The 17,062-nt window shown below is 36.5% G+C and overlaps 1 protein-coding gene across 2 annotated transcripts in view; it reads right to left on the bottom strand.

Moving 5' to 3' along the window:
* si:ch211-51h4.2 (uncharacterized) overlaps positions 1–17,062 on the bottom strand; it is a 145,286-nt gene that overhangs the window by 63,241 nt on the left and 64,983 nt on the right. For both annotated transcript variants that reach the window (XM_067432120.1, XM_067432121.1), the window contains 2 exons: positions 11,464–11,522; positions 11,303–11,367 (listed from right to left, as the gene is read on the bottom strand). In XM_067432120.1, coding sequence (XP_067288221.1) covers positions 11,303–11,367; positions 11,464–11,522 — 124 coding nt within the window. The remainder of the gene's footprint in view (positions 1–11,302; positions 11,368–11,463; positions 11,523–17,062) is intronic.

Here is a 17,062-nt window from a genome sequence, read left to right as displayed (position 1 = left end):
TGCGATGTCGCTTTTCAAACGTCGTCCGATTTATGGTGCTGCTCAGACGTGATGCGTCACAGCTTGATGGTTTTGTGCTTGTTTTGAAGACTCAATCATTTGACAAACAGGCTGTGTGACGTTCTTAATGCTCTGTCTTGAAGGAGTCGAAATGGGGGATGGGGTGGAGGTTCTCATTTTGGTGACAAATCTAGCATGGCGGGATCCACCAGCAATCACTCATCAGTCATAGTCATTATGGCCCAAGCTGCACTGGCTGCAGGGTTCATTAATGCTGTGCCCGCAGGCCAGCTCAACTCCGACCGTTCAGTCACTGATGACTCAATTATGATAGGACAGCAGCCACCCAAAGCAAACTAAATCAGAAGCAGGAGACATTAGCAGCGCCGTTCCTCAGAGATGACAAAAGAGTGACTTGTTAAATGTCAGAACGGCGATATGTAATGCACAGCCTGACAAGAGAGGTGCTGTGGTGGTGATGCATACATTTGATGGTCCCTATCGCAGAGGATGACATCAGCAATTGACTGAAACAACTGCATCAGAGCAGATACCCGCTTTGAGGTTTAGATGTGGATTCAAGCAGCCATTAATTCAGGTGAAAGTCAGTGATTCTGTACTGTATATATTACAAATGTATATAAAATCGGATACAATAATGTATTATATATACAGACCATATTGTATATATCAAATTACAGTCCTCAAACAAGACTCAAATAAGTCTGTCGTCTTCAAAATAAATATTAGACATTTACTTTTTTTAAAACATTGGTATGGGCTCAAATTCACGGCAATTGAATTGCAGTCAAGAAAAAAATAAGCGTAAATCAAAATTTTAAAAACATGAGAAAATATAACGCACAAAACTGAAAAATCAATGCAAAGTTACCCAAAATCACAAACAATGCAGTCACAGAAATACAAATAATAAGCGTGAGTCAAACATTTAAACAAGTTTAAAATGATATTGCTCAAAACTGAATTATGAATTCAAAATGATCTGAATCGCACACAAAATCATGTTTTCTGCTAGCCTGACGTGGTCATACTCAATTCTAGTCAGAATATGAGTCTGAAACTGCTCCATTGGGCTGTGATTATGGGGCGTGTTTAAACTGAACCAGGAAAGACATCAATTGGAAAGACCTACAGCCAATCAGAGCAACGAAGCGACGCATTGTCAAATGTCAACAGACAGAGTTCAACTGCACTGCGTTGCCAAGTCCCCGCGGGTTGTTTTCTGTGTCCGCGGGTTGAAGCGACTATTATGTGATATATACATGGGTGTCGGAACCATTGTGCGTGGGTGGGACAAGACCCACCCACTTTTTAAGACCAATGATATTGGACCCACTCACTTTTATCGTCTCTAATTCAGCACGTCTGTTTACTTTGACTACCCCCTTGACTACCCCTTAACCGAGAAACTTATTAAGAAACTTATTATTAAACACATGTTAAACACTTTATTTCCCCTTTTCTAATATTAACTCTTTTTTTATTGAAAATAAATACCTTTCCAATCCGATATATGATGGGGAAAGGGAGTAGAGCGAGTGTGGCAAAAGGCGGATACGAACCTATGCTCGATTTGCGTCAAAACTTGATGCCATGCGTCTTACCCCTACTCTATAGCAACGGTAAATAATACAGTGATTTCTGTAATTTTGTCTGGCCCAATCAATCGTTTAGTAAACGGCACTTTTTCTGTCTGGACACAGAGAATAAAAAACATGCAACTTGTTCATTATCATTATCTGTGAAACTGTTGATTTCTATGGGAGTTAAATGAATATAGCCTTTTTATTAGACTATTGGTATTGACTGGTTTTAGGTCTTTTTTGGTATAGGAAAGGGATATGGCCTCAAACCCACCATAATGCAGGAAATCACATCTATGAAATATTTTTTTTTCTGGGGGAGAACCCCCAGACACCCCGCAAAACAATTTCCCCACCTATCATATTTTGCCTTAGCTGCTACTGACCCACCCACTTTTTATTTGCTTATGGTGCCCATGGATCTATAGACCCATGAGTGCAAATTTTAGCAGGCAACCTTGCCAAAATAACACCCATTTTACCCACCAAATACCATTTTTCCCCCGGAGAACCTATTGTTTAGGGCTAGTAGTTGGTGGGTTTTGTTGTAAAAACTTGGCAACCCTGTCCGCACGCGCGCTGAAATCAGGCTGGAATACACTATCTTTGCCGGTGTTGTAAAAAAATAAAATAGTTTAATGATACACAGAGTACTTACCCAACATGATCATTTCTTAGAGAAATTGTGAAGGTGAATGCATATACAAACAAGCTCTCCGTTTAGGATTCAAACAAATATAACCCAAGCCCCTTTGATGATGTGCATGATTACGTTACTGTTGATCATCTGTCCGTCATCGTCTAAAGCCCGCCCTGATGATTTCATTGGTCCGAACAGTTTCTGTTCGGGGATAATTACTCCTCTATGGAGCAAGGCCAGACTGAACTGCCCGACCTAAAAATGTTGTGGGCGTGGCTAAGTTCGGCTGGCTTCCAGGCTAGTTTTCTGCTCTTATTTTAATTTTTTGTATGTTTGTGCTCTTTTCTCCTTTGCTCGTTTCCACATTCTGCGCTTGCGTTTCCAAATGTTGCAGTTCGAGTTTCATGTAAATCAGGGGCGGGTCTTAGCATCACCATTGGTCCACTAGTTCTAGATTGACAGCTAATCCCGTAGCCAATCAATCGAAGAGGGAAGTTGACGTCACAGAGACTTGTGCCGCTCAGTTCAGCCAGACGCTGTTGACTTCAACTACGAGTATAACGCGCTCTCTATCACTGTATCGGCAAGGAAATTCTTAGAAATCTATTCTTTTGTATTATACACATTTTAGGGGGGGTTCTCACAATTAAAGCAGTTAAATGAATGTAATCATGACTGGGTGCTTATGCTGCCTTCACATGCTCTCGGAATTATCATAAATATGAGTTTCCTAAGTAAAAATTGCACATGAACGCCCTCACATTTTGAAACTTGAATGCAATGATCTCGTAATCACAACTTCAGAAGTCAGAATTATAAAATTTCCGATAGCATATGAAGGCAGCATTACTGACGCTTGGCTGGCCGCTCAGTTCAACTATAGAAATGGCATATGCACTGAAATTGCATAGTCATTACTCAGAATTTAAACAAAAATTATATGAATTTTTGTTAATTTTTCCCTGTGACATGCTGATTTAATGACAGAGATTCAGTACTTCCTCCACCACTGGTGTTAGAGAACTCGGCTGGCTGAACTGAGCGGCCAAGCGTCTGTATGCACCCAGTCATGATCATGCTAATTTGACTGCTTTAGATTTCTAAGATTATATTCATAACAATAAAATAATGAATTTCCTTGCCGATACCGTGAAAGAGAGCTCGTATACTCGTAGCTGAATTCAACAGCGTCTGGCTGAACTGAGCGGCACAAGTCTCTGTGACGTCAACTTCCCTCTTCGATTGATTGGCTACAGGATTAGCTGTCAATCTAGAACTAGTGGTCCAATGGTGATGCTAAGACCCGCCCCTGATTTACATCGAACTGCAAAATTTGGAAACGCAAGCGCAGAATGTGGAAACAAGAGCAAAGGAGAAAAGAGCACAAACATACAAAAAAATTTAATAAGAGCAGAAAACATGATTTTGTGTGCGATTCAGATAATTTTGAAATCATAATTCAGTTGAGCAATATCATTTTAAACTTGTTTAAATGTTTGACTCACGCTTATTATTTGTATTTCTATGACCGCATTGTTTGTGTTTCTCGGTAACTCTGCATTGATTTTTCAGTTTTGTGCGTTATATTTTTCACGTGTTTTTTAAAATAAATTATCCACGCTTATTATTTTTTTATGCTTGACTGCAATTAAATTGGCGGGAGTTTGAGCCCATATATCGGCTATATTTCAAAACACTATTCCAAACAAAACATTTGCATGAATGCTGCAATGAGACAAATTAGACTATGTATTTCAGTACTGTGGTGAGTTATGACATATGCCTTTGGGGATGATAAGGCATTTCATATTTTTTTCAAGAAGTCTCTTATGCTCACCAAGGCTGTATTTATTTGATCAAAAAAGTAATATTGTTTATGTTATAATTTAAAAATGTCAAATGCTGTCATGACAAAGCTACATTTTCAGCATCATTACTTCTGTCTTCAGTGTCACATGATCATTCAGAAATCTAATATTCCGAAAATTCTAATATGCTGATTTGCTGCTTAAGTAATATTTGTTACAAAATTGTTATAACACTGAAAAGAGCTGCTTCAATTTGCATCCTCACTAAATAAAAGTAGCTCATTCATTTTTTTTGTTTTTTTTTTAGATAAAAAGTATATCTTTAATATATTACATTAATAACATTAATGTAATATACTAAATATATTTGTTATATATTTTTAAATATATAAATATATTCTATAAAAATATATTTATATATTTAAAATATATATAAAAATATTTTACATATTTTTAAAAATTACATTAATAACATTAATGATAATGTTAATTTATAATAGCAATACTTCTTGTTATAAGCATTATTATTGATGTTCTTGTCTTTAACAAATTATTGTTATATTTATTATTAAACAAGAAATAAAAAAATAAAAAAATATGAGATACAAGTAGTAATTACAAATGACAATTTCCATTAGTAGTTCTAACCTTTGACAGCCCTTCTTTCCCTCTGAAGCCTGCTAAAGTATCGCCTCGGGGTAGATGCAACACTGATTAAGAATCACTGACCTAAACAACTACATTTATGTGTCAAGTAAAACTAGGCTGATATTGTGATTGTACATCAAAAGGAAAAAGATAAAAGACCGGACTTGAAAAAAGTTGACAAAAATCAAAGGAAAAGCTTTTGCTTCAAAAGGCTGCAGACAACTTCATAAAACTGTTTTCCTCACTCTCCAACGGCCACCGGAGATTTATCTTCTAATCTTAACAAGCTATGCTTTAGAAGATCTCAATGCAAACCAGCAAAACTCTCCTCCTCTACTCTTCTCAATAGAAGATGCAAAAAAAAAAAAAAGAAAGAAAAAGAAAAGATGCTCAGTTCAATAATTAGATGTTAAAATTATGAGCTGGCAAACTAAGAAAAGGGAAAAATCACCCTGCAGTTGACAGGTAGAGTTGAGAGCACTGATGCAAAGTGCTGATAAAAGCACATTACATTTGGCAGATTTACCTATCCATGAGTGTATGGGAGTTAAGTTTCTTTGGAAAATCTAGAAGATGTGTGATACTGAGGTAAATAATTCTGAAATGAATCTACAGTGTCATGGGCAAGTCTGTTTCAGAATTAGGTTAGAACGGAAAATCTGTGCAATTGATCTTAAAAGAGCTTTTGTTTGTTTAAATTATGTAGAGTATTACATTACACCATGCAATTTGAAGTTAATTATTTCTGCACTACTAATATTACCAAGTGGAATTAAAAAAATATGATTTACAAGTTTCCTGAACACAGTCCAAATTGTCATTGGTCAGTCAAACCAATCCCCAATCCTTAATATAATGTTTACGTACTAAATTTAGTCCGGATAAGGAAAAACAATTGCTACTGTGTTTTAAAAATAATAAAATAAAATGGAGATGTTATCAAAAAACAATTTTTCAGTTTTGCGTCTCAATATTTGTACACAAACTAATTAAAAAAATTACTGACATATCACAGGAATAAACCAATTAATTATAGTGTCTCTGCCTATTAAATTGGAATAAGAGAAAGTATTTTAGCATCAAAAATTACACACTTGAGCTGTAAGATATTGAACTGCAACCACTCTGGGATTGATCTGATGATTATATCCACACCGTTTAGAAAAAGAAACATCTAAAGCCTGATAGAGAGTCGAGATGTGCAGTAACTGTCCAATAGCTCTGAAAAAGACCACATGATGCCAATTTGAGCCATAAAGGAAGAGGGCTGAATCTGTCAAGCTTTAGAAGAAAGTGGATGTAACGGATGGCAAGTAAAAATACATAAAACCATCACAGCGCCTGCACAGTGGAACACGCGGCTGGCCAGAAGTGATGGCATAAGAGTTCAGTCGGTTAAATTGGTTGACACTGAATGCAGTTAAATCAAACGAGCATGTTGGCTGAGGAAAGAGTAAATACATTTGGATTAGATGCAGCAAATCAAATAAAGCTATAGGCAGGAGCTTATGTAACCAGGGAAGCTGAATCTGTTTCTGTTTCTGTGGTGGCTCAAACTGCGTGTCAGAATTAGGCCTGAAGAATTAGGCCAGTGATAATATGTCTTCCGACATACAAAAATACAAACTTGCTGTCACCAAGAGCAAAAATAGCAGTGATTGTGTTCACACTTCGGTTCACTTGGTTCTTCTGGCCCAAAAACAAAAAAAAGAAAGATATATTTAGTCCTGATTTGCTGCGCATTCAAGCCGTCATGTCTTTGGTCTGTGTCAAACTGCAGAGTTCATTTGGAAGTGGACTGAGGCCCACTTTTTCAGGGGTTTGGTCTGCCAGTTTGGTGCTAACCAGAGTTCGGATGGCAGTGTTCACTCATTTAAATTAACTGTACTAACAGAGCAATCATAGTATAATTTTTTTCAATCAAACCAAACCTGCCATGTGTGAACACACCCTAAGTGGACCATCCTGTCACTGTTGAGTAAACAGTGTGTGATTTTGGTTGCTTCTCAAACAAAAGGTTGCGTTCTTCCTAGTCCAGGCCTTCCTAATGCTTGTAGGCTAAAGTCCTTCTTAGCAATTAAACGCTAGAATGAGACAGTCAAGTAAGTGATTGGGGTGTGCACAAATAGTAAAATATTCAATCTGTACTTAATATTTGAAAAATAAAAATACTATTAGAATTTTACCATGTTGCTTTGCTGGTCATTAATGCAGTGAATCTGTTGTTACAGCCAAAGCCTTGTGTTTATTTGTGTTTTTCACCCATGCGCATCTGCAGCCTGTTCGGTAATGACGTTTTAGGTTGAATAAGACGGGAAAGTTCAGACGTGGGAGAGAGATCTGACGTTAACAATAATAATATGTTATAATTATATAGAGCTTTTATGGGCTCTCAAATCGCTTTACATATAGACGGGAGGAATCTCCTCAACCACCACCAATGTGCAGTATCCACCGGGATGATGTGACAGCAGCCATATTGCGCCAGAACCCCCACCACACACCAGCTGATTGGTGGAGAGGAGACCAACGTGGAGAGTGATGAAGCCAATCAGTATATTATTAGGAGGCCATGATGGACAGAAGCCAATGGGAAAATTTAGCCAAGATGCCGTTAACCCCTACTCTTTTTCCGAAGGACATCCATGTTGTGCTGCTTCTACTTCTGCCAAACCGCGTGATCGCCATGGTCACTTATTTAAGCTCTGCTATGAGCATGGCGTGCACTGACAAGAAGATTTTGAGCCCTGTGCGTGTCCTGATGTCCAGCCAGTTGCTGATAAGCCGTGTCTTGTTTGTACTTCCTTTAACGTTTTGTTGAGCTATGTTTGTTTCTGTTTAATTTCAATAACTTTATTTTTGGTTTTATCTGAATTATGAATCTGTTGCCTGCTGCAGAAGGTGATGCGTGAGTCGTGCAGTTACCAATCAACAGTTGAAAATGCCTTGCGTTTTAATGCCTTGCCTTTTTGCCTCGCGTACCCTTGTAATGCTGCTTACCCCCTTCACTAACAAGCACTTTAAAAGCGGGGTTCGTAACACCATGATAAATCCCAAGCACTAAAACTCTCAGTTATAACTAAATGCAGTTACTTTTGATCAAATTAATAAATGAAACAGAGTTATCATAATATCACCACCCCAATGAGAAATGAGCACATGAAATCTAAACAGCAGGAAAATAAGCTAAGACAGCTGTCAATCACTGCATGCACGACAGCAGGCAAGAGAAGCTGTGCCCGCGAGCGAGCCGAGAAGATATCTTATCTGATAGCAAAATGATCTCGAGACTTAGTTTTCTTTAAGTTTCGTCTAAGGAGACATGTTTAGAACAGAAAACACAACGTGCTGTTAGCACACCATTACCTTTGTGTCTCTGCAACATTTTTCAGTGTAACACGTCGTGTTCTGTGGATATTATTGTTTTTCTCAACATTAACATGCGAAACAATATAAACACGATAACCATACACTGACTCGAGAGCATATGTACGTTCTGCGCGATAACTGGCACAGTCTACTTTGTTAGCGTTTTTTTCCTGTGCAAGTAATTTGATCTTTGATTTTATGTGTACACATATTGTTTAATGTTTTGAGCAAAAAACCGCTTGTTGCGTATATTGCCTAATGGTAAGCTTGTTCAGAAACTTCATGAAAAAATAATAAAAAATCTCGTCCTTCTCATTAAACATCATTTAAATTTGCACATTGCTGCCCCCACGGTCACAACACATGAGTACTATTAAAAAAGGGATAGTCACCCAAAAATGAAAATTACCCCATGATTTACTCAACCTCAAGCCATCCTAGCTGTATATGACATTCTTCTTTCAGACGAATAAAATCAGGAGTTAGTGTTAGTTCACCCAAAAATGAAATTTATGTCATTAACAACTCACCCTGATGTCGTTTCACACGTAAGATCTCCTTTCATCTTCGGAACACAGTTTAAGATATTTTATATTTAGTCCAAGAGCGTATGCAAGTGTATGCACACTATACTGTCCATGCCCAGAAAGGGAATAAAAACATCATCAAAGTAGTCCGTATGTGACACCAGTTAGTTAGTTAGAATCGCTTGAAGCATCGAAAATACATTTTGGTCCAAAAATAACAAAAACTACGAATTAATTTTAAATGTCAGTTATTGTGCGCATGATGCTAATGAATACTCATTGTGTTATCACATGATAGTGGGTACAACATTGTTCAGAAACAGCTATAAACTCAAATCCAAAATCCTTTATTTACAGATCACACATTATAATAGGAATATGATCTTTGAGAGTTTTACCTGCTGACTGTCGTAAACAAACGTGTTGCGCAGTTTGAATGCTGAACAGAGATGACGATTGACAGCTGCAGTGGAGGGAAGACGAGCTTTCTTCAACTTTAATTTAACTTTAATAATAATATAATATCCTTGTCCCGCACATTCAGCTATGGAATGGCTTTAGATGACTTTGTACCAGCAAATCATAACATAAGAGTGATTACTGCAGGATCATGTGACAATATATTTTTCTGATTATTTAATTATCATGGCAGGCCGAATCTGAGCAATATCTGAGCGTAATTCTCTATGCATGAAAAACCCTGTATAACAATATCCTAACCTCCTCCAGTGATCTTACCAGAACTTTGCAAGTAAAAGGGTAAGGACGCAGCGCCAAATTCTGGTGTCAGGGAGAACTGTTGCAGTGGCAGATACCATAGACAGTAAAAGATACGGAGCCAGAAGGAACACTAGGGGTTCACCCGTGCTCATTGGCGCTCAGTGTTCTGATATACTTGGCTCATATTTACTGTTTGGTGTAGGCAATTCAGAATTACTGTTAGTGAAATTATAATCAGACACCCCTCCCCCTTAAAAAACTCTTTGGATCTGCACAATTCACACAAGTCACCCAAACTGACATGTAAAAAGTGGGAGGTGCTGAAAAGCGCGCTGTTTGCATCCCTGTATAAAGTCAAATATCTAGCTTCCGGCGGACTGCCTTCTGTATTCAACTTATGAAGATGACATTGGACAGAGTAAAAAGCGTAACTGGATGAAGTCGGATGCAGCATAAGCATTGAATACAGAAGGGGTCCGCCGAAAGCTAGATATTTGACCTTATAACGTATTAAATATTTATATTTTTCTTACAAAGAAACATCGATTTGCTTCAAGATGCCCTTATTAACCCCCGGAGCCATGTTGATTACTTTTATAATGGATGGTAAGTAAATTATGGGATAATTTTATGGGTGAACTATCCCTTTAATTTTGGAAAAATACTTTGTATTACAAATCTTTTTGTTAATTAATCCGACACAGGTCTTTCAGTGGCTTACATTATTTAGTGTTAAGTGATTATTTACAGCAAAAGAAAAGATAACATCTATGCTTTCATTTCCAAAAACATAATTTTTTACATCTTACATTTCATAATAAACTCAGGCAAGCTCAGTATTGACTATTGAGTTTATTCAGGATTGTAGGAGGTTTTACATCCGATGCATCCTTTAAAGCAGGCCAAATGGATCCTTCAAATTGAGATGTTCTTCATCAACGTGGAATGATGACGTGGAAGCCAAGATATGCAGCCTTCATAGCATGCAGCCCTCCGCTAGAGAAACACCCTTTGGGTTGTCAAGTCTTCAGATAACAACAGATTTAGCTGGAATGGAAAAAGCTGATGCTTTTCATTGTCAAACACAAGTTGAAACACTGTCTGCCACCAGTGGAAGAGCATAAGTCTCATTGATATGAGAAAAGACATAGTTCTGCCAAAGTGGCAGGGCTTCAGCAGTGCATTCTGGGTCTACGAAGAGGCTGACAGGAGATCTCATCTCCAGTAGCCGTCTCTTTTCATCTCATCTGCTCCAACATAATTGCTTTTGGCCTCCTGAGTAACATAGTGCTGATTGGTAACTCAATAACTTCTTTACAGATGATTAGATGAAACGTCAGTGTTGGAGAGTTTTTCAGGGTGTGCTAAAATCAGAAAGACATCAGGGATGGAGGACAAGCGGGCAGCTCAGGGGGAAACGAACTCCGGACGTCTGCATGTACTTGAGATGGAAGTCTTTCGGTTCAGCTCTTTCTGGGTCATTTTAAAAACGGTAGGTGCTTTTGCTGTGACAAATGATCAGGGAGGGCTTTGTATTGTCAACTTTGAACTTGACAGTAGTCCTATATTTAAATTAAATTGAAGGACACATCACCTTTGTAACAAAAGATAACTTAGCTGGCTTCAGATTGACTCCATCTAGTTGATGGTGTATAATTAAAAAAGCATTAAAGGATAGTTCACAGAAAAAATGACGTGTAAAAGGCTCGGAATATAGCACACAAGTGGGATGCTTTTTTGTAATTACATGGAGCTTTTTGTCATTTTTTGATCTCCATTCATTAAATGGAATAAAAGCTCTGTCAATATTCAGGCATATAATATATGCATAGAAGAATGCAAGTCATACGTGTGTAATGACATAAGGGTGAGCAAATGGTGACAGAATTGTCAGTTTGGTTTAGTAATTTCTTTAAATGGCGTACATTTAATAATGATCATTATAAAAAGCACATATATTTGTAATAAAAAAAAATCAAAACTTACCATAATATATTTAAGACTGTGCATGTGGCAAGTCCTCCTAGTACAGCTCTTCTGAACCATAAGACCTGTCCAAAATACTTTCATTACAATGTAGAATCCTTATGACAGAGTACAATGCACAACAAAAGAGATTAATAAATCAATAATAATAATAATATTACCTGTGTTTTAACATGGGAGATTTCTGAAAATAAAAAAGGCATGACGTTGACAATCCCACCTGATTGGGAGAAACATATCAGTCAAGATAATGTTGACATTTCTAAACCAATGTTAACTGACAATGTGCAATTTTTAGCTAAATGGGCTACCTCTACTTGCTATTAAAAAGTATTTTGAATGACAAAATAAACTACTCAAGCTGTCATATTAAAGAGTGTTTTGGATTGAATAAAACCACGTTTGGTTACCTCACAACACATTTACAGTGATTCATCAAATTTATAAAATGGCTGCAAAGTGCTAAATAAACAGTATAGTTTCATTCCTCTGGCCAGGTTATTAAATGAAAGAAAAAAAAAATCCCTCAAATAGGAATACACTTTTCAGGGACAACTTGTAACTAAAGCAATTAAATACTTTGGCTAAGGGGTTGTCTGGCTATAACCAGAACAAATTCAATCTTTCTGAACATTGGACTGGGAGTCTGCTTATATGACTCTGTACGAAATTGTATAGTCCTTCAACCAATTAGACCAATGATTAGTAATGGTGATAGAAACGCTATGCCATATAAACGATACAAAATTGGCTTACAATAGAGATTTTAGTTGTGATAATGTATGTTGGTGATCTACCCGTGAAATTTAGAGCCACAAGCTGCAACTGGCTGCAACACATCATTGTATTTGTCACCTTGAAACATAGCTGAAATCGAAATAGAAGAGCTGGTGGAAAAGACCGGTGACACTTGCTCGCTGTCTTTGTCTCTGCCGTGTGGTGTCACCGCATAAACCGTCACTTCCCTTTCTTTTACTGTCTATGGTCAATTCATGACAATCTACCATTTGAGAAAACTGCCATACCATGTAATGAACACAGACACTCAAAGCAGGGTATCTGCAGGTTTCACCAAGTCAAATTTAAGACTTTTTAAGACCATTATGAATAAACTTTAAGACCTATATTGCTCAAAAAAAAAAAATGCATAGGAAATGCAGAATCACTCAATTACTTAAACTTATATTATTTAAATTGAACAAAGTATTAGTAAACTTATTATTCATAGCTCAATCCCACCAGGATTAGCATATATATATATATATATATAAAATATGATATTAGGAACTGTGACTGTGGGGGCCATTTTAGTACAGTGAAATATTTATTTATTTATTTATTGACCAAAATTATGTTTTTATTTTGTGGTGTTCACTACAATAAATTTGCAAACATTTTTATTTTTCATAATTAGGATGCAACATTAACCATATTATTATGTTAGATGCACAATAGTCACACATGGCAATACAACTAACAAAATGCATGACTCTTGTTTGGTAGGCCTATTACAAAAACAAAAAAGGCTGGTCCAGTGGTGTGCTATCTATCTTTAATAACACGATCGCTTGGGGTGGGAAATATGACCAACATTTAAAAAAGTAAACCACAGCAATAATTGCTTAATATAAGTAAAAAAAGTCAAGTAATTACGTAATCAAGTAATCGGTTAGAAATAAAATATATACTTATAAACAAATGACAATAGGACAAATAAATACACCATAAAGATGCACATTAGACTGACTATAAGCTGTTTAGAGTTTCCATATACCGTAGCAATTTGAAAAGCAGTCATTTAAAACATGTGGATACAGTAGTGAGTTTATTGTCATTTTAAAATGGCTTCAAATGAAGCTCATCTAATCAGAAATAGTCTAAATGAAACTGCCCATTTTAAGTCTACACTCAGTGTTAGTAACTCTTATAAAAAATCTAGGGAATCGAGAGCATCTTCACAAATGTTCTCTTAAAAGTGCTGACAGTCACAACTGTGTTTTCTCTTGCACCAAATGAAAATCATCAGTAAGATAAATACGAACGAGGAGCAGGGGACTAAACCCGGTACATTACAACAGATGGCGCACAGCGAAAGGTAAGAGCCCTTGTAATTGCAGATGCTCCCAAGAGCCCAGAGCCGGGTTTCAGACAAATAAACCAAACGGTGGGCCCTTGTGAGACTGCTCCACTTTTTGTACCTATTCTACAGCATCTGCATTAACCAAGTAGTTAGTAACAACTCTGTGACCACAGCACAGTATGCCGACGTGCATTATAAGCGTTTTCCGTTTTTATAAAATGCTGTTGGTTTGATATTGGGCCAGCTCATTCCCTTCTTGTCAGCTGGACCGTAGTCAGATAGACTTCCCTAGCTGTCACTATAAACAAAGCCCGGCCTTGTAACTCCTTAAAAGCAGACACCCTTTAGGTGCCGAGAGGTTCCACAGGGGCATGTGCTGGGTCCTTTAAAAAAGCCGTTGAGCAAGCAGCTGTCTATTCAAAGGTGTCACAGTGGCTTTGGCTGTAAATGAGAGCAAGGCGATGTGTGAGACTCTCGCAGGCGGATTTTGTTTGTTCTGTTGACAGGAGCCTCCTGTGGGCCAGCGGGGTTTGGCTGCTTCAGGACCTTACAGCTCTGAGTGTGGCAGCCAATTAACAGGATTAGAGAGAGGGACAGAGAGAGAATTCCCTGGACTCCTGGCTAACATCTACATTGTCACAGTGATAAGGTTCGAGAGGTACTTTCATTAACTGCTCAGCACACCAGCTGCGATGAACACACACTGGTGTCTCTATAGTTTCCAAATCTCTTTACTTCATTTCACTAAAGCCAAACACACCACACACTACTCCCCACACACTACACGAACAGAGAAACAAAACACATCGTCTTCCTGGAATACACTGGCATCAGAAAGCATTTGGAGACTTCAGTTCAACTTAAAAATTTATGAATATCATTCCATTACATTGCATAAAACTCAAAATCCAAGTGCTACTCATTTTAAGACACAAACACACTTTTCAAGCTAAATAATCCCAAAAGGAAATTGGTTTAGCTTAACCCTTTATGGCACAGTTTCTACTCAAATTCTACTCTTTGTTAATCAGAAAAAAAAATACAATAAAACACACTATGGGATTTAAAAGGGCAGGCCTTAAGGTAGCCAATGTTTTTAAGTAAAATGACATTTAAATGAACCTGCAAAACTCTCTTTGCCCCTGTCACCCTCATACGGAAGACATCTAAAGTTAAAGTGCTCAAGAAACTGCTTTATTAACCTAATTTCTAAATAAAATGTCTAAATTTTATTAACCTGATTTCTAAATTTCTAAAAAATGTCTAAGTTGTAAATCGGGATTTTTTTTTACTTTGATAAGTAAATTAGATATTTTTATTCCCAAATCAACTTTGTCTAACATAGTTAATCATCTGTAAATTGAAAAAAGATCAATGTTCCCATATGGTAAAGCTGTACCACTTTGGAAAAATAGGCATGTTGTCATTTGGTAATGCTATACCACAGTGGAATTGCATTTTTTTTTTTTTAGATTGCAGTCATTTATTTAAAGTGTTTATTGTAGTATAGTTGTGTTTATGTAGAAGTAACACAATTATTTCTTCTTTTTAGAAAATGAATACAGCAATATTTTATGGAAAAGGCAATAGGAAGAGTTAGCTTTTTGCATTCAAATAGAAAATATTTATTTTACCCCTAAATCATAATTTACCATAATTTATATTCAAGTATTTGAATAAATCATACTACTAAAACTAAACGTGATCACCATGTTGATCTATTAAATATGGTGTCACATGGATGGGAATATACATGCAAATGATATGCAGATGAGGTCATGCATAAAACTAGGCTCTATATATGGGGATATCGGGTAGGAGACAGGGTGGAGAAGCACATACGCACAATCTGCTGCTGGTTGTGATTTATAAAGGGATTTTTGCGGAGGTTCTGGCGTACACATGGTTTTATAAATCAGAATTCTTTTGTGTGTATGCAAAATCTAGCTTTTATACATACGTACACTTTTAGGATGAAATCTACGCAAAGTTTTGTAAATGAGACCCCAGGTGATTTAAATGTTTGCGCTTTCACTTTGAGGAATGTCATTCCACATCGTGGGCGCTTTAGATGATCGATGCAATCAGTCACAGTTCTAATTGCAAAAAACGTTTGCAATTTTTTTTTAGCTCAGCCAAAAAATTTAATTCTGCATTAACTCACTCTTGTATTGTTTTTGAGCATCTGTTTTTACTACAGACAGTATGCGTGTCATTGTGACTCTGTTCATTAGCCACTGTGTCTCTTCACAAGACTTGGTTTTGGATTAGACACTATTGATTATTTTTACGATGCCTTTATATTTTCTGGATTTTTTTTGCTTGAGAGGATTGGACGTTAAATAGAGGGCCAGAAATTTCTAAGGTTTCATAAAGAATATCTTCATTTTGTGTTTGGAAGTTAAACAGAACTACATGAGGATGATTACCGAAACTCTAATCAAGGCTTTAATAACCTCACGTCTCCACTACTGTAATTAGTTGCTTATTGGGCTTCCCACTAGAACAATTGCTAGACTAAAATATGTACAAAATTCTGCTGCCAGAGTCATCCATCAAGTCAAAAAAAAAATCGGACCACATTACCCCTTTGCTCAATTATCTATATTGGCTACCGCATCCAATATAAAATGTTACTGTTAACTTTTAAATGTCTGCATGGACTTCTGCACTGGTATTCTCCTCGCCGTACTCTCCGGTCATCTAAATCTAGACTACTCACTCATTTCTGTCTTTCTACTATGGGTGGTAGATCATTCAGTGCTGTGGCCACGGAATTCTGGAACGCCCTCCCTCTTTCTCTGCCCGACACTTACTATATCATAATACTATACCTCATTCAAATCTTAACTAAAAACATATATTTTCTTACAGTACTTCCAATCATCCTCCGCTTAGAGTTGTTTCTCTCTTCTGTATATTTGTATGTTTATGTTTCACATTGTATATGTATGTCTATGTTGTGTATATTTTGTGTATGCATATTTTGTGTACAGCGACCTTGAGGTTGGGAAAGGCGCTATATAAATAAAATGTATTATTATTATTATTACTACATGATGACAGAATTTACATTTTTGGCTGAATTATACCTTATAAATACAGTAAATTGAGCCTTGATAAAAACAACTCTATACCGTGAACCATATATACCATCCATATTGTTTACATCAATGATACATATAGTCACATTTTTTATTGCGATATATCGTTACACTCCAATCGTTACATCCCAAATAAATAAAAAATAATATTAATTATTTATTATTATTATTATTATTATTATTATTATTATTATTAAAGATAGAAATTAAATAGACTGCTTTATTTTTTCAGGCAGGTCTAATAGTATTCAGGTAAGAAACGGAATTTAAAAAAAAACTATTAAAAAAAAATCAAATAGTAATCAAATTTAAAATTACATTGGATAATCTTTGTTGTAAAAACTTAAATATAGATGAATCCAATAAAGTTACACAAGGTAATTAGTCAAGAGCAGTAAGTGATCGTTTGTTTTTTAATAGTTTAAATAACAAATAACTCCTGTCACTTTAACTTCTTAATCCGCACCGGATCGTGGGCGGGGCGTCTGACGCAAGTGGGCGTGTCTCTACTTATAATTACTTTTGTTTTATACAAACTGTTCAATCAACTATCACAAACTATGCATCATTTGAAAG

The sequence above is a fragment of the Pseudorasbora parva genome, chromosome 22, assembly GCF_024679245.1.
Source record: "Pseudorasbora parva isolate DD20220531a chromosome 22, ASM2467924v1, whole genome shotgun sequence".
NCBI classification, from domain to species: Eukaryota; Metazoa; Chordata; class Actinopteri; order Cypriniformes; family Gobionidae; genus Pseudorasbora; species Pseudorasbora parva.
Note: the sequence above shows the minus strand (reverse complement) of the source record. Positions and strands in the feature narration are given on the sequence as shown.